General features: G+C 41.4%; 1 protein-coding gene across 5 annotated transcripts; it reads left to right on the top strand.

Annotated features, from left to right (window-relative positions):
* Positions 1–751: 751 nt before the first annotated feature.
* On the top strand, positions 752–21,012 carry LOC135508048 (testisin-like). Of its 5 annotated transcripts, none has more exons than XM_064927957.1 (10): positions 752–883; positions 6,247–6,267; positions 6,392–6,551; positions 6,827–6,947; positions 7,149–7,294; positions 7,511–7,883; positions 9,552–9,729; positions 15,435–15,691; positions 19,232–19,329; positions 19,427–21,012. In XM_064927957.1, exons 3-10 carry the CDS (start codon positions 6,456–6,458, stop codon positions 19,736–19,738), a joined length of 1,581 nt encoding a protein of 526 aa, XP_064784029.1. In that variant the 5' UTR covers positions 752–883; positions 6,247–6,267; positions 6,392–6,455; the 3' UTR covers positions 19,739–21,012. The 5 variants fall into 5 exon arrangements, with proteins under 5 accessions (XP_064784029.1, XP_064784028.1, XP_064784026.1 ...); XM_064927956.1 differs by having other exon boundaries at positions 6,679–6,947; positions 7,511–7,727; XM_064927954.1 differs by having other exon boundaries at positions 6,679–6,947; positions 7,511–7,733.

Raw genomic sequence — 21,012 nt, 5'->3', positions numbered from 1 at the left:
ACACCATTTAGCAGATACTCTTATCCAGAGCGATTTACACAAGTGAGTGCATACACTTCTCACACTTTTTCTAACTGGTCCCACGTGGCTATCGAACCCACAACTCACGGCGTTGCATGCGCCATGCTCTACCAACTAAGCAACGCGTCGTACATTACAATAGGCTCTATCAATTAGATATCTATCACCGATCTATAGATAGATAGGAAACATGATCACAGATTACAGCAATGGAAAACCAATGATCTTGCCCTCGTGACAACCAACGGTTCTAGAGCGTTTGACTTGGAAAGACGGAGAACGAACAGGTCTATCGGGATGGGGAGCGTCTTTTACGGGTGTCTGTATGGCACTGGTTGCCCCAGTGGAAGAAGTTTGCACCGGGTGATAAGTGATTGCATTCGTTTTGGAACCTCCCAGCCATGAGCCATCAAGGCAAATGGTGGCTACTTTGAACAATCTCAAATATATTTTGATTTGTTGAAAAACAATTGGTTACTACATGATTCCATATGTGTTATTTCATAGTTTTGTTGTCTTCACTATTATTCTACAATGTAGAACATTGTAAAAAATAAAATAAAATAAAAACCTGGAATGAGTAGGTGTGTCCAAACGTTTGACTGGTAGTTTATATATAGTTTATATTTATATATATACAGCCTGTTCTGTTTAGTGTTTATACCTTTGTACTCATCCCTGCTCCCTGCCTTCACTCCTCCCCTATATATATATATATAGGGGAGGAGTGAAGGCAGGGAGCAGGGATGAGTACAAAGGTATAAACACTAAACAGAACAGGCTGTTGTGGTGGGCATGGAAACAATGGAAGTCTACAAAGCACTCTGTTTGATGAATCTACTAGTTATATTCCTTTCAAAAGGTAAGAGACACGATTCCCATTATTCCACTGCTTTACATCTATGGACAGTTCTACAGGTGACTGGAGTTAAAGGGATAGTGTGATTATGCTAGTTGTAGGGGAGACCATGCTAGCTGTTCAGCATCACTCCATCATGGAAAAAATAATAGGCCTATTCTTTCTAAAAAACGATATCTACTTTTATATCAGGTAGTTTTGTATCCCTGGAAATAATTGGAATGCATGTAATCTCGAACACAAATTAATTTGACTTGTTGAAAATCAATTTTCTTTTTTACCTAACTTGCTTACCACTTTTTCCATGTGGTTTCTTCCTTCACAGACTTTTAGAAACAAGGGTAGCTGAACTTACCCCTTTGGCTCAATTTACCCCACTCTCCCCTACCTGTAGACTTACAGTCATTGTGCTAACCTAGTGGCTTGCAAAACGACCTACAACTTCTTTCAAACTGTAGAGACATAAAAACGGTATCCATGAGTTAATCTGACGCTTGGTAAAATCTTGCACTATCCCTTTAAGGAGTTGGTCAGGTTATGGAATGGTGATGGTGGTGAGCATAGCCAAACAAGACAGTCAAAGTCAATACAATGTCATGTGCCTTATGACACAGGAGAGAGACCTGTTAGACTGTTTTGGGCCTTGAGGGTGCTGCAGTGCGTGCAATGAGGCAGAACGTTGACATTTGTCTAACATGAGCATCATAGCAACACAACAGAAATGGTATTGAACATGACTGAAGAACACTGCAAAAGGTTCAGTGTGTATAGTGTTGAAGTGGACCAGCTGAAGTCATCTTTCAAAGCAGTTAAAGGGACAGAATTAGATATTTAATGAGATGAAAGTTGAATTGTACAAGGAACTTAAGTTAGGAACATAAAAAAATACAAACCGGTGAGTAACAGAGTAACTCTTGGCCAGGTCTTCCTCGTAAAAGAAGACTGACTTCATTGGGACTTCTAGGATTTAAAAAAAAAGGTTAAAAAAAAAGACCTCCAGTAAAACATTTTAAAAGCATTCCTCATTGATGTAATGAGTCTCATTAAACTACAATCTGACGCTAAGTAAAATGTTTATGAGAGAGAGAAAGAAAGAAACGAAAGGAAAAGGGTCTGCATGAAACCTCACTTTGATTATAGGGTGTCATGACAACTGATGATGGCATAAAGGAGAGACGCAATCCCTGAAATAAAAAAGACCACAGGCAATGTTCCTTTACATGTCATGTGTATACCTTTATACAAACTAAGATTCTCCCAGCCAGCCAGACAAATGCACACTGTATTTTGCATGAGAATTTGCATTTCAGAACAGCCTAAGAAAAAAAAAGCTAAAGCACTGTCAAGTAGAGACACCTACAGTTGAAGTCGGAAGTTTACATACACCTTAGCCAAATACATTTAAACTAAGTTTTTCACAATTCCTGACATTGAATCCTTGTAAAAAATGCCCTGTCTTAGGTCAGGATCACCACTTTATTTTAAGAATGTGAAATGTCAGAATAATAGTAGAGAGAATGATTTATTTCAGCTTTTATTTCTTTCATCACATTCCCAGTGGGTCAGAAGTTTCCATACACTCAATTAGTATTTGGTAGCATTGCCCTTAAATTATTTAACTTGGGTCAAACGTTTCAGGTAGCCTTCCACAAGCTTCCCATAATAAGTTGGGTGAATTTTGGCCCATTCCTCCTAACAGTGCTGGTGTAACTAAGTCAGGTTTGTAGGCCTCCTTGCTTGTACACGCTTTTTCAGTTCTGCCCACAAATGTTCTATAGGATTGAGGTCAGGGTTTGTGATGGCCACTCCAATACCTTGACTTTGTTGTCCTTAAGCCATTTTGCCATAACTTTGGAAGCATGCTTGGGGTCATTTGGGTCCATTTGGAAGACCCATTTGCGACCAAGCTTTAGCTTCCTGACAGATGTCTTGAGATGTTGCATCGATATATCCACATAATTTTCCTTCCTCATGATGCAATCTATTTTGTGAAGTGCACCAGTCCCTCCTGCAGCAAAGCACCCCCACAACATGATGCTGCCACCTCCGTGCTTCACGTTTGGGATGGTGTTATTTGGCTTGCAAGCCTCCCCCTTTTTCCTCCAAACATAATGATGGTCAATATGGCCAAACAGTTATATTTTTGTTTCATCAGACCAGAGAACATTTCTCCAAAAAGTACAATCTTTGTTCTCATGTGCAGTTGCAAACATTGGTCTGGATTTTTTTATGTCGTTTTTTTGAGCAGTATCTTCTTCCTTGTCAAGCCTTTCGGGTTGTCAATATAGGACTTGTTTTACTGTGGATATAGATATTTTTGTACCTGTTTCCTCCAGCACATTCACAAGATCCTTTGCTGTTATTCTGGGATTGATTTGCACTTTTCGCACCAAAGTATGTTCATCTCTAGGAGACAGAACGCGTCTCCATCTTGAGCAGTATGATGGCTACGTGGTCCCATGGTGTTTATACTTGCGTACTATTGTTTGTACAGATGAACATGGTACCTTCAAGCGTTTGGAAATTGCTCCCAAGGATGAACCATAACTCTGGAGGTCTACAATTTGTTTTGTTTTCTGTTTTCTGAGGTCTTGGCTCTTTTGATTTCCCCATAATGTCAAGCAAAGAGGCACTGAGTTTGAAGGTTGGCCTTGAAATACATCCACAGGTAGATCTCCAATTGACTCAAATGATGTCAATTAGCCTATCAGAAGCTTCTAAAGCCATGACATCAATCTCTGGAATTTTCCAAGCTGTTTAAAGGCACAGTTAACTTAGTGTTTGTAAACTTCTGACCCACTGGAATTGTGATACAGTGAATTATGAGTCAAATAATCTGTCTGTAAACAATTTTTGGAAAAATGTCTTGTGTCATGCACAAAATAGATGTCCTAACCGACTTGCCAAAACTATAGTTTGTTAACAAGACATTTTTGGAGTGGTTAAAAAACGAGTTATTGACTCCAACCTAAGTGTATGTAAACTTCTGACTTCAACTGTACATTCTAAAAAAATACATATATGTATATTGACACTTGCACCACATATGTGGCCTGTATGACGGTGGTTAGTTCTTAGATCTAATACAGCTGTAAAGCCAGTGCACCTGTAAAATGATGGACACTTCTTCCTGTTTGTGCCAGTGGAACTGATGTGAAAAAGGCACCTTTAATTAATTAGGCCTATCACTGATGTGTGCGTATGTGTGTGTTTTTGTGTGCATGCAACATTCCCTCTGAAGCGTATGGAGAGTTGAGCAAGACCATAGAATGGCTTTTCAACACGTCAAGGAAATGTTTCACCTTCAGCTGACAACTCCATCTTACTGGAAACAGTTAGCTTGAGTCACCAATGTAATCAATGCTTGTTGTCGTTATCTTAAGGACAGAGTACAGGGAGGAAATTGAGGTTCCAAAGTGTATCAAAATTGGTGTCGACAGGAAAGTTGTGCCTCAAATCAAAATGTTTGTTCTCACACACAACAGTTGGATGGAATACAATATTTGATATGTTCATTATGTAATGCAATATTTACTGCAATGAATTTGTAGAAATGTATAATTTTGCAATAGAGAAGTCTGATTTGTCGATTGTTATTTGCCTCTTTGTGTGTTGTATGCATTTATAAAAAAAAAAAAACATGACCTGATTTTAATTTAGTGGGTGGGGACTGAATGTGAAGCCAGCCAGCCAGACACACCCACAGAGCACACAGAACTAGGGTGCTTATCAGTAGTCCACAAGTCTCTCACGGTTCTGGTTGCCAATATCAGCAGTCCAGTGGATCCCTCACCTTGTCTGTTCTCCTTTATGGGTATGAAAAGACAGAGAGGTTGAAGTGTGAAGGCAGACATTTACCAGGGTTGCTTTCACATTGTCCAGGTCTTTCAGATCCCAGGAGAGGAAGCCACTTGGGAAGATTCAAAACATTAGAGGCAATAGAAGGGCAATTTGGGTTACGTTCTTTGTATTATTTTTGGTGAAATCCCCATATAGTCCTACAGCCACGATGACTCTGTTGTGACCACAACGCTTCCTTTACTGGATGATTGTGATTTTTTTATTCTTGTTATTGTATTGTTTGGATGAAATGTTTCCAGACGAAAATCCTGAATGAACAGTTTGGCACAAAGTTAACCATAACATTAACACCACTTTTAAAAAATATATATTTATCCTCCTAAAATGTATATACCGTGCATTCGTACTCAGACCCCTTGACTTTTTCCACATTTTGTTACATTACAGCCTTATTCTAAAATTGATTACATTGTTTTTTCCCTCATCAATCTTCACATAATACCCCATGATGACTAAGCAAAAACATTATTTGTATATATTTTTTTCAAATGTATTAAAAAACAAAACTGAAATATCACATTTACATAACTATTCAGACCCTTTACTCAGTCCTTTTTGATTCACCTTTAAGCTGGGCACACCTGTATTTGGGGAGTTTCACCCATTCTTCTCTGCAGATCCTCGCAAACTCTGTTAGGTTGGATGGGGAGGGTCACTGCACAGCTATTTTCAGGTCTCTCCAGAGATGTTTGATCGGGTTCAATTACGGGCTCTGACTGGGCAATTCAAGGACATTGAGACTTGTCCCGAAGCCACTCCTGCGTTGCCTTGGCTGTGTGCTTAGGGTTGCTGTCCTGTTGGAAGGTGAACCTTCGCTTTAGGCTGGGGTCCTGAGCCCTTCGGAGCAGGTTTTCATCAAGGATCTTTCTGCTCCGTTCATCTTTCCGTCGATCCTGACAAGTCTTCCAATCCCTGCCGCTGAACCCCCCCCCCCCACAGTATGATGCTGCCACCACCACCATGCTTCACCTTAGAGATGGTGCCAGGTTTCCTCCAGATGTGACGCTTCGCATTCAGGCCAAACAATTCAATCTTAGTTTCATCAGACCAGAGAATCTCGCTTCTCATATGTTCTTCTGCATTGACTTATTATTACGCACATCTGCACCTGCTTCCCGACTCACGGTGTTTTCTGTTACAAACGCACATTCGGGATGATGTTAAGTGTACAGTAATGTTCGGTAACATACGCAGTGATTAAATTAGTTTTGACAGATGGCGTTTTGTCAAACAATCCAATGACTCATGACAAGCATCCAGCATACAAAGTTCGCTCACATGGAAACTATGGAACGACACTAAATACACTGACTAATTGATTGACTGGCTTGCTGGCTGTGGTCTAAGACTCTATGTTACTACCATAGAGATCCTGTTCAATTATTCTAATTCCTTATGTGGCTGCAATTGTAAAACCAGTAGGGTGCAAAGAGTTAAGTTACATGTTGTCCCACAGTGTGCCAAAACCAAACTGTTCAACTGTTTTTCTCCTCTCCTGTTTTTAGGGTCTCACTCTCAGTTGGATGGTAAGTATTTTTCTCATTGAATGACATTACCATGCACCTATTCACTAACTAGTGAGGTTTCAATCTCTTCACTTCCTTTGTGTGCTCCATTTTGTAAACCTTCATCCATATGTGTCTCTGTTAGTATGCGGAACCACTCTCAACACTAGGATTGTGGGGGGTCAGGATGCTCTTGCAGGGAGTTGGCCATGGCAGGCCAGTCTGCACAGATTTGGCAGGCATTTTTGTGGGGGATCCCTAATCAACAAAGAGTGGGTGCTGACTGCTGCTCACTGCTTCTCCAGGTGAGGAATTGCAGGATTGCTAGAATCCCAACATTTATCTCTTACACCAAACCTAATCATAACTCAATTGAGCCTCCTTTTACAGCATTTCTGTTATCTTTTTATATATATATATATATTATCTCAGCCCCAGTACATCAAATTTGGTGGTCTACGTTGGTCGTCAGAACCAGAAGGGCTCTAACCCCAACGAGGTGGACCGCGGGGTCACTCAGATCATGTCCCACCCCAACTACACCAGAAGTACTAATGACAACGACATGTGTCTTCTCAAGCTCTCCTCTCCTGTGACTTTTACCAACTACATCCGGCCAGTCTGCCTAGCTGCACCAGGCAGCTCTTTTCATGCCGGCACTACTTGCTGGGTCACTGGCTGGGGCACCATCCGCAGTGGAGGTGAGATCTGATGGGAGAGACTAAATCTAATGCATGGGCAATAGACAATATGTAAAATATATTTGTAATATAATAGGAGTGATCAATTGTAACAAAATACATTTTCCTCAAATAAACCTTCAAAATGAATCGATCAAGTAATGCATTTCAAATCATGTTGTACTAACTGTACTTGTCTGAATGTGTCTCCCATCTCCTCAGTGTCCCTGCCCTCACCAAACACCCTACAGGAGGTGGATGTGCCAGTAGTGGGAAACAGGCTGTGTAACTTTAACTATGGAGTAGGTTCAATCACAGACAACATGATCTGTGCTGGTCTAGCAGCAGGAGGAAAGGATTCCTGTCAGGTAAAATCTCTTGGTTATTCTTTTTGTTTATTACATTGTGGGTCAATTACATATTGGTCCGATTCCCCGGACACAGGTTATACCTAAACCTAGTCTAAAAAGCATGTTCACATTGTAAATGGTTTCTCATCTGAGACTGTGCTTCATCTGGGAAACCTGTTTCATAATCCTGTGAAAATGCAATCTCAGTGACACTGTAAATCTGTCTATGCATAGGGGGACTCCGGAGGTCCGATGGTAACCAATCAGGGTACTCGCTGGATCCAGTCTGGTGTTGTGAGTTTCGGCAAAGGCTGTGCCCTGGCAAAATTCCCAGGAGTGTACACCAGAGTGTCCCAGTACCAGACCTGGATCAACAGCCAGATCAGCAGTGACCAGCCTGGCTTTGTCACCTTCTCCTCCAGTGGGACTGACTCTGACCTCAGTGTCTTCTGTACTGGTCTTTCAGCCCCTACAACCACCACTACCACTACAACCACCACTACAACTGCCCCTACAACCACCACTACCACTACAACCACCACTACCACTACAACCACCACTACAACTGCTCCTACAACCACCACTACAACTGCCCCTACAACCGCATGTACATACCTACAGTGCCTTCGGAAAGTATTCAGACCCCTTGACACTTTCCACATTTTGTTACGTTACAGTCTTATTCTAAAATTAAAAAAAATTCTCCCTCAATCAACCCCATAATGACAAAGCAAAAGCAGGTTTTTGGACATTTTTAAATAAAAAACGGAAATATCATATTTACATAAGTATTCAGACCCTTAGTACTTTGAAGTACCTTTGGCAGCAATTACAGCCTTGAGTCTTCTTTGTTGTGACGGTACAAAGCTTTGCACACCTGTATTTGGGAAGTTTCTCCCATTCTTTGCAGATCCTCTCAAGCTCTGTCAGGTTGGATGGGGAGCGTTGCTGCTATTTTTAGGTCTCTCCAGAGATGTTTGATCAGGTTGAAGTCCGGGCTCGGCTGGGTCACTCAAGGGCATTCAGAGTCTTGTCCGAAAGCCACTCCTGCAGTGTCTTGGCTGTGTGCTTAGGGTCATTGTTCTGTTGGAAGGTGAACCTTAGCCCCAGTCTGAGGTCCTGAGCGTTCTGGAGCAGGTTTTCATCAAGGATCTCTCTGTACCTTGCTCCGTTCATCTTTCCCTCCATGTCTCCCAGTCCCTGACGCTGAAAAACATCCCCACAGCATGATGCTGCCATCACCGTGCTTCACCGTAGGGATGGTGCCAGGATTCCTCCAGACATGATGCTTGGCATTCAGGCCAAAGAGTTCAACCTTGGATTCATCAGAGCAGAGAATCTTGTTTCTCATGATCTGAAAGTCTTTAGGTGCCTTTTGGCGAACTCCAAGCTGGCTGCTATGTGCCTTTTACTAAGGAGTGGCTTCGTCTGGCCACTCTACCATACAGGCCTGATTGGTGGAGTGCTGCAGAGATGGTTGTCCTTCTGGAAGGTTCTCCCGTTCCACAGAGGAACTCTGGAGCTCTGTCAGAGTGACAATCCAGTTCTTGGTCACCTCCCTGACCAAGGCCCTTCTCCCCCGATAGCTCAATTTGTCCAGGCAGCCGGCTCTAGGAAGAGTATTGGTGTTTCCAAACTTCTTCCATTTAAGAACGATGGAGGCCAGTGTGTTCTTGGGGACCTTCAATGCTGCTGAAATGTTTTGGTACCCATCCCCAGATCTGTGCCTCGACACAATCCTGTCTCAGAGCTATACGGACAATTCCTTCGACCTCATGGCTTGATTTTTTGCTCTTACATGCACTGTCAACTGTGGGAACTTATATAGACTTGTGTGTACCTTTCCAAATCTTGTCCAATCAATTGAATTTACCACAAGTTGGCTCCAATCAAGTTGTAGAAACATTTCAAGGATGATCATTGGAAACAGGATGCACTTGAGCTCTCTTTCGAGTCTCATAGCAAAGGGTCTGAATACTTATGTAAATGAAGTGTTTCTGTTTTTTGAAAACCTGTTTTCACTTTGTCATTATGGGGTATTGTGTGTAGATTGCTGAGGGAAAAACATGTATTTAATCAATTTTGGAATAAGGCTGTAACATAACAACGAGGAAAAAGTCAAGGGGTCTGAATACTTTCCGAAGGCACTGTATAGACTAACTTGTGCTTATGGCTACAACTTAATGTAAATCTTTACTTTTGTAACATATCTGACTACTGAATTATTCCCTTTAATTTGTCTCTCAAATGTTTCTGTCTCTCTCTCCTTCTGCAGCTGTGGTGTGTGGCAGCGCTAGCTCCTCTTTGAACTCTCATGTTGGTGGCGGAAGCTCGTTGGCGACAGCAGGTTTGTGGCCCTGGATAGCCAGCATACAGACTAATGGAAGGCACGTCTGCGGGGGCACTTTAGTGGCGGTAGACTCTGTCATGAGTGATGCCAGCTGCTTTTCTAGGTAAGTTAACTCTACCTGTATGTCAAAGTGGGAGAGTTAGTAGCTGGATTGAAATGTCAATCCTTACATGATTCTAATGAAATCTAGTCATAGAAACTACCTTTTGATTGGATTTAGATTTTTTTACAGTGCCATTACATTAACAGACGTTTAGAAACGTTTCCTTTTCAACCCTAATGCAAAGGTTAACCAAGATTAATACGTATGACATTTGTACAGTCATTGTGCTACTGAAAATTCTAGGAGGGGTAGCTGTCTATAAACAGCACCCATGTTTTACACAACCTTGGCTTCAGAAAGCATGGTTATGGTGTTCATCATCATGTCAACCAGTGTCTGGGTGACTCCATGGGCTCAACAGGCACTTACTGTGGTAGTTACTCTAGTGTACCAGAGGGGGGAGCCACCAGCCAACATCTCTTCCACACTACTGTTTTACCATCATAATCAGCTGGACAGTTTAACGTTTTGCTACCTTCACTAGGAATTTAGTGGCCCATTCAGACTTAGGATATCTATGACTTTTTACGTGTTTTGATTTAAGCACTTCTCAGTAGTTGGTATTCAGACTTACACTACATGGCCAAAAGTATGAGGATTCGACTGACACGTGTATAACAGAGCACACAGCAATGCAATTTCCATACAGTAGAATGGCCTGTACTGAAGATCTCAGTGACTTTCAACGTGGCACCGTCATAGGATGCCACCTTTCCAACAAGTCAGTTCATAACATTTCTACCCTGCTAGAACTGTCACGCCCTGGTCTTAGTATTTTGTGTTTTCTTTATTATTTGGTCAGGCCAGAGTGTGACATGGGTTTATTTATATGGTGTGTTTAGTCTTGTTTTTCTTTTGTAGATATTAGGATTGTGGTATAGTGGGGTTTTCTAGAAAAGTCTATGGCTGTCTGAAGTGGTTCTCAATCAGAGGCAGGTGTTTATCGTTGTCTCTGATTGGGAACCATATTTAGGCAGCCATATTCTTTGAGTGTTTCGTGGGTAATTGTTCCTGTCTCTGTGTTAGTTTGCACCGGCATAGGCTGTTTAGGGTTTTCACGTTGTTTGTATTATGTTTGAGTTTTTCCTTTATTAAAGAACATGAACACCAACTACGCCGCATTTTGGTCCGATCCTTGCTACACCTCCTCTTCAGAGGAGAGAAAACCGTAACAAGAACGGCCCCGGGTCATCTGTAAGTGCTGTTATTGTGAAATGTCAAGGAGCAACAACGGCTCAGCCACGAAGTGGTAGGACACACAAGCTCCCAGAACGGGACCTCCAACTGCTGAAGCGAATAAAGATCATCTGTCCTCAGACACTCACTACCAAGTTTCAAACTGCTTCTGGAAGCAACATCAGCACAATAACTGTTCGTCGGGAGTGACAAGAAATGGGTTTCCATGGCCGAGCAGCCGCACACAAGCCTAAGATCACCACGCGCAATGCCAAGCGTCGGCTGGAGTGGTGTAAAGCTAAATGATGCCAGGAGAACACTACCTGACTGAATGCATAGTGCCAACTGTAAAGTTTGGTGGAGGAAGACACCTGAAACCCCACCTCTTCAAGGAATACCTAGGATAGGATAAAGTAATCCTTCTCACCCCCCCCCCTTACATGATTTAGATGCACTATTGTAAAGTGGCTGTTCCACTGGATGTCATAAGGTGAATTCAACAATTTGTAAGTCGCTCTGGATAAGAGCGTCTGCCAAATGACTTGAATGACTTAAATGGAATAATGGTCTTGGGCTGTTTTTCATGGTTCGGCTAGGCCCGAAGGGAAAATCTTAAAGCTACAGCATAAAATTACTTTCAAGGAGATTCTGTGCTTCCAACTGTGTGACAACAGTTTGGGCAAGGCCTTTTCCTGTTTCAGCATGACAATGCCCCTGTGCACAAAGCGAGTTCCATCCAGAAATGGTTTGTCAAGATCTGTGTGGAAGAACTTGACTGGCCTGCACAGAGACCTGACCTCAACCCCATTGAACAGCTTTGGGATGAATTGGAAAGCCGACTGCAAGCCAGGCCTAATCACCCAACATTAGTGCTCGACCTCAATAATGCCCTTGTTGCTGAATAATGCCCTTGTTGCTGAATGGTAACAAGTCCCCACAACAATGTTCACATCCAGTGGAAAGCCTTAACAGAAGAGTGGAGGCTGTTATAGCAGCAAAGGGGGGGACCAACTCCATGTTAATGCCCATGATTTTTTTGAACGAGATGTTCGACGAGCAGGTGTCCACATAATTGTGCAGGTGGGTAGTGAGCTCTGCTGGTGTGGCTCCCTTGTTCGCACTGAATAAATGTAATTCATTTAAAAAGTTTTGGTTCAATTACTTTTTCTGTTTATCTTAAACAAATCCCTTGTAAATATTGTGTAGCTTTAATTTAATTTAGATCTGCACTAGACTAATTCATGTCTGAATTTCCCTTTAATTAATAATAACGTCAACTTCAAGACAAAGAAAAGATCAACTTAGTACAATAATGAATTATATCAAATGATGATAACATGAATGAAGAGTTGAGTATGAAGGGTGCCTACCTAGGGCATAACACATACATAACCCATACATATTACATAAGCAGTAAATAAACATTTAATAAGACACTTGGAATGAAGAGTTTAGTATCCCTCAATAAAGTAGCAGGGTGAGGCCGCTTGATGTACACCCCTTGGACAGGACGCTAGTCTGTCACAGGCAATGGAGGCTCCACAGAGAAGGGAGGGGAGGACCATCATCATCAGTAAATTTCATAATGTAAATTGTAAAACATTAAAGTTGTAATATTTTTAGATGAAACTATACTAAATATAATCACGTCACGTTCTCACCCCCTTCCATGGATATACACAGTAATTATGACAGCCTGGAGGACACCATCTTGAAGTTATCAGAGCTCTTGCAACATGTTGTCCACCCAATCAAAGGATCAGATAATTAATCTAGCACTGAAACCATAATCTACAGTTTGCTAGCACTGCAGTGTATAAAATGTGGTGAGTAGTTAACTCGGAGAAAGGCAATAGTTGAAGAGTTATTTTAACAAATGAATTTATTCTTAAATGAAGGAAGAGAAAGAGATTGAAAAAGACAGTTTCACTTACTTAGCTAGCAAATGCAGCTAGCTAGTTTAGCCTACTGAAACATCCTGATCAAACAGAGGGATGCTATGTTAGCTAGCTGGCTATGACTATCCAACACAACACTGGAACTCTTCCAAGTCAAGGTAAGCTTTTGGTATTACTAATTTATTGTCACCGGGGCCTGTCGGTGTAACTGCTTACTAACTTCACTGCATGATAGTAGCAGCTATACGAACGCATTAGTTCTATGAACTATGACGATACTTTAGCTAATATGGTGACAATGAAGTAGGCTGTGTGTAGAGTATTGGCTTGTAAACTCTTGTGTGCAACTGTTGGAACCTCTTTGGACTAGGGGGCAGTATTTTGACGTCTGGATGAAAAGCGTGCCCACAGTAAACTGCCTGTTACTCAGATATGCATACAGTGAGGGAAAAAAGGTTGAAAAATGTTTTTAATGCTTTTGTGTGCGGGGTGCTGTCCTCAGATAATCGCATGGTGTGCTTTCGCCGTAAAGCCTTTTTGAAATCTGACACAGCGGCTGGATTAACCAGAAGTTAAGCTTTTTTTCTGATGTATGACACTTGTATTTTCAAGAATATTAAATATGACTATCTGCCATTTGAATTTCGCAATCTGCAATTTCACCAGATGTTGTTGAGGTGGGTCGCTAGCACCACGTCTAACCATAACAGGTTTTAATGATTGCACCGAATATCAGCTAGGTGCAGGTAAGCGTGTGAAAGGCGGTATTTAATGTCACTGTCTGTCACCTCAAATTGTCTCTCGACCTGTGTGCACCTAAGTTGTAAACTTTCATTCATGAACTAGGTTGTAGCAACCTCATGATGGGTATAGGGAAAATTCCAGTATTATGTGCAGTTGAAGTCGCAAGTTTGCATATTCCTTAACCAAATACATTTAAACTCAGTTTTTCACAATTCCCTGTCTTTGGTCAGTTAGGATCACCACTTAATTGAAGAATGTGAAATAAGAGATTTATTTCAGCTTTTATTTCTTTCATCACATTCCCTCTGGGTCAGACGTTTACATGCACTCAATTAGTATTTGGTAGCATTGCTTTTAAATTGTTTAACTTGGGTCAAACATTTCTGGTAGCCTTCCACAACAAGTTGGGTAAATTTTGGCCCATACCTCCTGACAGAGCTGATGTAACGGAGTCAGGCTTGTAGGCCTCCTTGCTCGCACATGCTTTTTCAGTTCTGCCCACAAATGTTCTATAGGATTGAAGTCAGGGCTTTGTGATGGCCACTCCAATCCCTTGACTTTGTTGTCCGTAAGCCATTTTGCCACAACTTTGGAAGTGTGCTTGGGATCATTGTCCATTTGGAAGACCCATTTGCAACCAAGCTTTAACTTCCTGACTGATGTCTTGAGATGTTGCTTCAACATATCCACATAATTTTCCTTCCTCATGTAGCCATCTATTTTGTGAAGTGCACCAGTCCCTCCTGCAGCAAAGCACTCCCACAACATGATGCGGCCATCTCCGTGCTTCATGGTTGGGATGATGTTCTTCGGCTTGCAAGCCTCCCCCTTTTTCCTCCAAACATAACGATGGTCATTATGGCCAAACAGTTCTATTTTTGTTTCATCAGACCAGAGGACATTTCTCCAAAAAGTATGATTTTTGTCCCCGTGTGCAGTTGCAAACCGTAGTCTGACTTTTTTCTGGTGGTTTTGGAGCAGTGGCTTCTTCCTTGCTGAGCGGCCTTTCAGATTATGTCGATATGACTCTTTTTACTGTGTATATAGATACTTTTGTACCGGTTTCCTCCAGCATCTTCACAAGGTCCTTTGCTGTTCTGGGATTGATTTGCAGTTTTCGCACCAAAGTATGTTCATCTCTAGGAGACAGATCGAGTCTCCGTCCGAGTGGTGTGACGGCTGCGTGGTCCCAAGGTTTTTATACTTGCTTACTATTGTTTGTACAGATGTACGTAGTACCTTCAGGTGTTTGGAAATTGCTCCCAATGATGAACCAGACTTGTGGAGGTCTACAATCTTTTTTTTCTGAGGCTGATTTATTTTGATTTTCCCATGATGTCAAGCAAAGAGGCACTGAGTTTGAAGGTAGAACTTTAAATTCATCCACAGGTACACTTCAAATTATGTCAATTAGCCTATCAGAAGCTTCTAAAGCCATGACATAATTTTCTGGAATTTTCCAAGCTGTTTAAAGGCACAGTCAACTTAGTGTATGTAAACTTCTGAACCACTGGAATTGTGATAGTGTAATCTGTCTGTAAACAATTGTTGGAAAAATGTCTTGTAGATGTAGATGTCCTAACCAACTAACCAACTTGCCAAAACTATAGTTTGTTAACAAGAAATGTGTGGAGTGGTTGAAAAATGAGTTTTAATGACTCCAACCTAAGTGTATGTCATCTTCTGACTTCAACTGTAGTAGCCTAAACCTATCGCTGTTACATTGAACTGGGTGAATGGAATATGAATGAGTCATCCAATATGCTGTAATAGAAAAATAAGGCCATGCTCATGAGAAGAAAATAGCCCTCCCTCATTTTAAAGGGCACTGACCGCCAATGATCACAGGACATCACTAAACAGAGATGCAACTCATTATCTCTCCAGCCAGGCCAACGCCACTGAGTGGACCGTGATTCTGGGTCGCCTGAAGCAGAGCGGCTCCAATCCCCACGAGGTAACCCAGAACGTCATCAGCATCACCATGAGCAATGTGACAGGCAACAACGTGGCCATCCTCCGACTGGCCAGCCAACCCACATTGTCTGACTACATCCAGCCTATCTGTGTGGACAAGGGAACCAGAACCTTCAGCACAGGGACTCCGTGTTGGGTAGCTGGCTGGGCAACAGGTCAGGGTGGCGGTGAGTGGAAGGACTACTGTCTTTGTGTGTTAGTGAGAAATGTTCCCTGTTCAGAAACAAACGCTATAGCACCAAGGCATTTGTGTAGATCTGAAATAATTGGGTAAGCAATGGTAATAGGTCCACCTGTCTTCTGATAGGATAGGTGAGATTTTCACCATATTGCTTATAACCTATCCAGGCCTCTCAGATCTACACAAATGCCTAGGGTAGGAGCTGGCTGCACTGTAAGACGTTTCTGTAATTTCAACAGTAAAACACTGTAGAATAATACACAGTAATTATCGTGCATTGTGGGAAAATGTTGTGGGCAGGGAAAGTGTCTTTGGATCATAAATATATTGAAGGCGTGCATTGTAAGAGGCTATGTTTGTTGCACCTGTGAGTGAGAATGCTGTACACAGAATACAGTAATATACTCCATTTTAGAAATTTTACAAATCTTGTCCTGAAAATGGACAGTTATTTACTGTAATTCAGAATCCTGTACCATACATCATTTTTGGTGCGCCAAAAACCTTTTGAATAATAGTGGGTGGATGGTATTGTGTTTCTGACTAACATATTTTTAGGTGTGTCTTGTAAGAGCTATATTTGTTGCACCCATTAGGGTGAATCCTGAACAAATTTAACTGTATGTCTTAGTGGTCCCCTAACAATTTAATTTATATAGGGGACAAATCAGTGGCAGCAAGTCTCAAACCTTTAATAGTTGAATGGCTAGCCATGTCATTTTGATCTGTTTTGGCCTGTAGTTACTGTCAGCATAGAAGCCTTTGTTAAGGCATAAAGTGCAAGTGACATAAAACACCAAATATAGTGTGTTGTGTTTATTAGGTACACCAATCTAGTACCGGGTCAGACCCCTATTTGCCTCCAGAACAGCCTGAATTATTTGGGGAATGGATTCTACAAGGTGGGGAGTTCAAACGTTGCTCAATTGGCGTCAAGGAACCGAACGTGCCAGGAAATAACATTCCCTACACCAGAGCCATCAGCCTGTAATGTTGACACCAGGTAGGATGTGGCCATGAACTTATGCTGCTTACGCCAAATCCTGACTCTCCCATCAGCATGACGCAACAGGAACTGGAATTTGTCAGACCAAGCAATGCACTCAATTGTCCAGTGTTGGTGATCATGTGCCTACTGGAGCCGCTTCGTCTTGTTTTTAGCTGATAGGAGTGAAACCCGGTATGGTCGTCTGCTGCAATCGCCCATCCGTGACAAGGACAGACGCGTTGTCCGTTCCGAGATGCCGTTCTGCACATTACTGTTGTACTACGCCATTTTATGCCTGTTTGTGGCCTGCCTGTTAGCTTACACGATTCTTGCCATTCTCCTTCGACCTCTCATCCACAAGCTGTTTTCACCCACAGTACTGCCACTGACTGGATGTTTTTTGTTTTGTTACCCTATTCTTGATAAACCCTAGACACTGTCGTGTGTGAAAAGCCAAGGAGGACGGCCAGTTCTGATATATTGGAACCGGCGCACCTGGCATCGACGATCATACCATGCTCAAAGTCGCTTAAGTCACTTGTTTTGCCCATTCTAAACGTTGAATTGAACAGTAGCACTGCCTCTGCCTTCTTTAAATAGCAAGCCACGGCCATGTGACTCACTGTCTGAAGGAGAAAAACATTTGTGAATGGGGTGGTGTACCTAATAAACTGTAAGTTCATATGCTGTAATATCACTGGATTCACTATTAGCAATTGCAGTTTTTCAATACAATTCAACAAATTACTGTATTGCTGTATATTTAATGCAGCACACTGGTAGTGATGGTGCGTTGCATCCAGGTCTTGGACCCTCCGTCACTTGTGGTGTCCCACAAGGATCTATTCTTGGACCCATGCTGCTCATCCTGTACATGGTCATGTCATTAGCCAGAATGGAATCTCATTCCACTGCTATGCTGATGACACCCAGCTGTATGTAAAAACTACCCCAAGTCCGTCTGATGCATATTTCTCATGCCTTTATCTCCTCAAGCCTGGACTACTGTAACACACTCTTCATTGTGATCCCTGGCAGGAGTCTCCAAAAGCCCCACTACATCCAGAACAGCACTGTCAGGATCCTGGTGAGAGTGAAGAAACATCACCCCATCCTGGCATCTCTGCGCTGGCTCCCCGTCTCACTACGGATGTAATTTTAAAACCCTCTTGCTGACTTTCCAGCGTAGTCATGGATATCCCACTCCTTATCTCAAATACCATAACCCCACCCGCACCCTCAGGTCAAGCGATGGCCTGCTCCTCCACGCCCCCAGGACCAAGCTCTGCTCCTTGGGGAAAAAATAAATTAAAAAATGGGCTTTCAGCTCAACGATCCCGAGCCTCTAGAATACCCTCCTGGACCACCTGAAGGCACCACAGACTCTGAGCTCCTTTGAAAGGGCCCCAAAGACTGTTTAGGAAGGTCATTCTGTTGATAGCTGTGCTCCTTGGTGTCCTTGTCCCTTGTAGCGTCAGCTGGGTTCTTTGTACCAGTTGCCCTGTCATTTTGTTTTTTATTTGAAGGCAATTTGAGATTATTCTGTATAATGAAACACGCTTTACAAAGGTAATACATTCATTCATTCATTGTAATACATTCAATTCATTGCTGGAGGGGAATGAATCCCTGTCTCATGAACATATTTTAAGGCATGCCTTGTAAGTGGCTATAATTGTTTCACCCATTAGTGAGAGTCCTGTACTAATTTAAGTGATATGTGGTAGTAGTTCCCTAACAATTTAAAGGTATATTGAGGACAGATCAGTGACAGCAGATCTTAAACCTTTAATGGTTGAATATTTAATCATGTCCATTTGATCTGTTGCCCTGTAATCACAACCAGTTTGGAAGCCTTTTGTTTAGGCCTCTGGGCCTCATTTAATATGCTGTAATATACAAATGCCTAGCAGCCAATCTACTTACTCTAATCCCTTGTAATTACAGTAAAATACTGTAAAAATGACTTTCCTACAGTTCCTTACAGTATTGTACTGTGTTTTGTATTGCTTTGACGTTTTAGTAATTTACAGGAAGCTGGCATCAAGTTACCGTGAATCTCAGTAATGTATTGGTACTATCCAGAGATATATCATCATAAGATATCTTGTTGTAATTACAATTATTTTAAAGACCAGTATATCCTTAACTACAACAACATTTTCAGTAATGGTTATAGAAACATTTACATGTTATGACTGTGATATATATATATTTATCAACCTTGGTTGACTGCACCGATTTAAAGAGCGCCACTAAATGACCAAAATGAAAACACTGGGTAATATGCAGTAATTACAATTGGTACTGTAAATTAGTAACTGACGTGGTACTGTAAATTAGATTTAAGTAACATTTTCGGTACTGTTAAATTAATTACAGTAGCTGTAAAATAAATTACAGTACCTTTCTGGCCAATTGCTGCCAGTAAGTTTCTGTTCATTTTACAGGAAATGTTTTACAGTGTCGGTATTGTTTCCAGACAGGACAGTGGGGGTGGGTATGATAAGTAATAAACCCATCTCTCTTTGTCCTTAGCTGAGGAAGTTCTGCAGGAGTTCCAGACCTCTGTGGTGGAATGTGTAAATGTTTCATCTACGGACAACATTTGCACCAGAGCTGTGACACTACTGCAGGTTTAGTACAGATCTGTCTTACTATTTAGCTTGCAACATGTTGTTATAAGCACATAACATTATAACCATATTAAACCTAGTGTACTTCCACCCACAGGGTAATGCCGGTGGTCCTTTGATGTGTAAGCATGGCAACTCATGGTTCCAGACTGCTGTGTTGACTGTCGACAGCAGCAGCAACACCACTAGCAATAACAGCACCTACAAAGCACGTTGGAGTAGGGATCCCCGCACCTCCCCTATCCAAGTCTTTACCCAAACCTCCCACTTCCAAAACTTCCTGGCTGCCAATTTGGGAACCTTCCTATCCCCTGCCACCTCAGCTGGTGGCAGCAGTGGAGCTTCCCTGGCCCACTCCTCTCTCCTCCTCTTCTCCCTCTCCTCTGTCCTACTGTTGGGTTGGTACTAGGAAACTCCACGGCTATCATTGACAAGCCCTCTCTAACTTCCAACCAAAAGTATATATTTTTTGAGGAATTAATCCATTTTTGTCAGTGCCTGGTAGTGTGTCAAAGCCAGGATTCTAGTTTTGAACTCAGGGAGCCTTAATTTCCAGTCATTTGAATGATGAATGTTTCCAACTTCCTTTGTCTTTTTACTATTTTTGCTGTCAATGTTTTTGTATCAGTAGCATTTTCTGGATACTATTTTGTTATGACACTTACAGCATTGCTGTTTGAGACGCAATATGCAAGATTGTCTGTTAACTGTCTGGGTATGTGTAACATTGTAACATGACAATATCCAGATACCATGTAAAACAATGGAACATTATAATGTTGCCAGAGTTGACCCTTTCTAGCCTGAGCAAAATGTTCCATTTCTTGCAGGATCAAGACCTCTGCATATATTAATGGGTATACTTTGCTGGTGTAAAACCATGATAGGCATTTTGAAAGCTGAGAAACAGCCCCTTGACTGATTGCTATTGTATGTCACATTTCAAGAAATAACCTGTGAAAATATACTTCTTATACAAAAATCTATGCTTTCTCCCAAACAACTGCCATTCCCACAACTTTTTAATGAAGATGAGGAAAGAGAGCATATTGTCTTTGATAAGTGTTGAACATTTGAAATCAGAATAGAAATACCTTTTACTGATGTTGTTTTCAAAAGTTCTATGGAATATTCCTTGATCAGACACCATCTGGTTAGTAAATAAATAAAAATCTGCATCAAAACAAATTACAACTAACATTTAGTCTTACATAAGGAAATAAGTAATATAATATTAAAACAACTTTATTCTTTCAATGAAGTTATGGGGAATAGATTGTCATAACATTAAACTGATTTTTACCATAAAAATTGATCTGGAATTACAGTGCCTATAGAAAGACTACGATCCCTTAACTTTTTCAAAATGTTGTGAGAAAATAAGTATATATTAAAAATACAAAACTGAAATATCATAACTGGATAAGTCTCCACCCCCCTGATTTAATACTTGGCGGAAGCACCTTCGGCAGCAATTTCAGCTGTGAGTGCTGAAATAGGTTTCTACCAACTTCATATTTAGAACTCTTGACTTTTTCCACATTGTGTTACATTACAGCCTTATTGTAAAATTCATTCAATTCCTCAATCTATACACAATAACCCATAATGACAAAGTGAAAAGATTTTTTTAAATTCTTGTAAATGTATTAAAAATAAAAAACAAATTCCTTATTTACATAA

This window comes from Oncorhynchus masou, chromosome 21, assembly GCF_036934945.1.
Source record: "Oncorhynchus masou masou isolate Uvic2021 chromosome 21, UVic_Omas_1.1, whole genome shotgun sequence".
NCBI classification, from domain to species: domain Eukaryota; kingdom Metazoa; phylum Chordata; class Actinopteri; order Salmoniformes; family Salmonidae; genus Oncorhynchus; species Oncorhynchus masou.
Note: the sequence above shows the minus strand (reverse complement) of the source record. Positions and strands in the feature narration are given on the sequence as shown.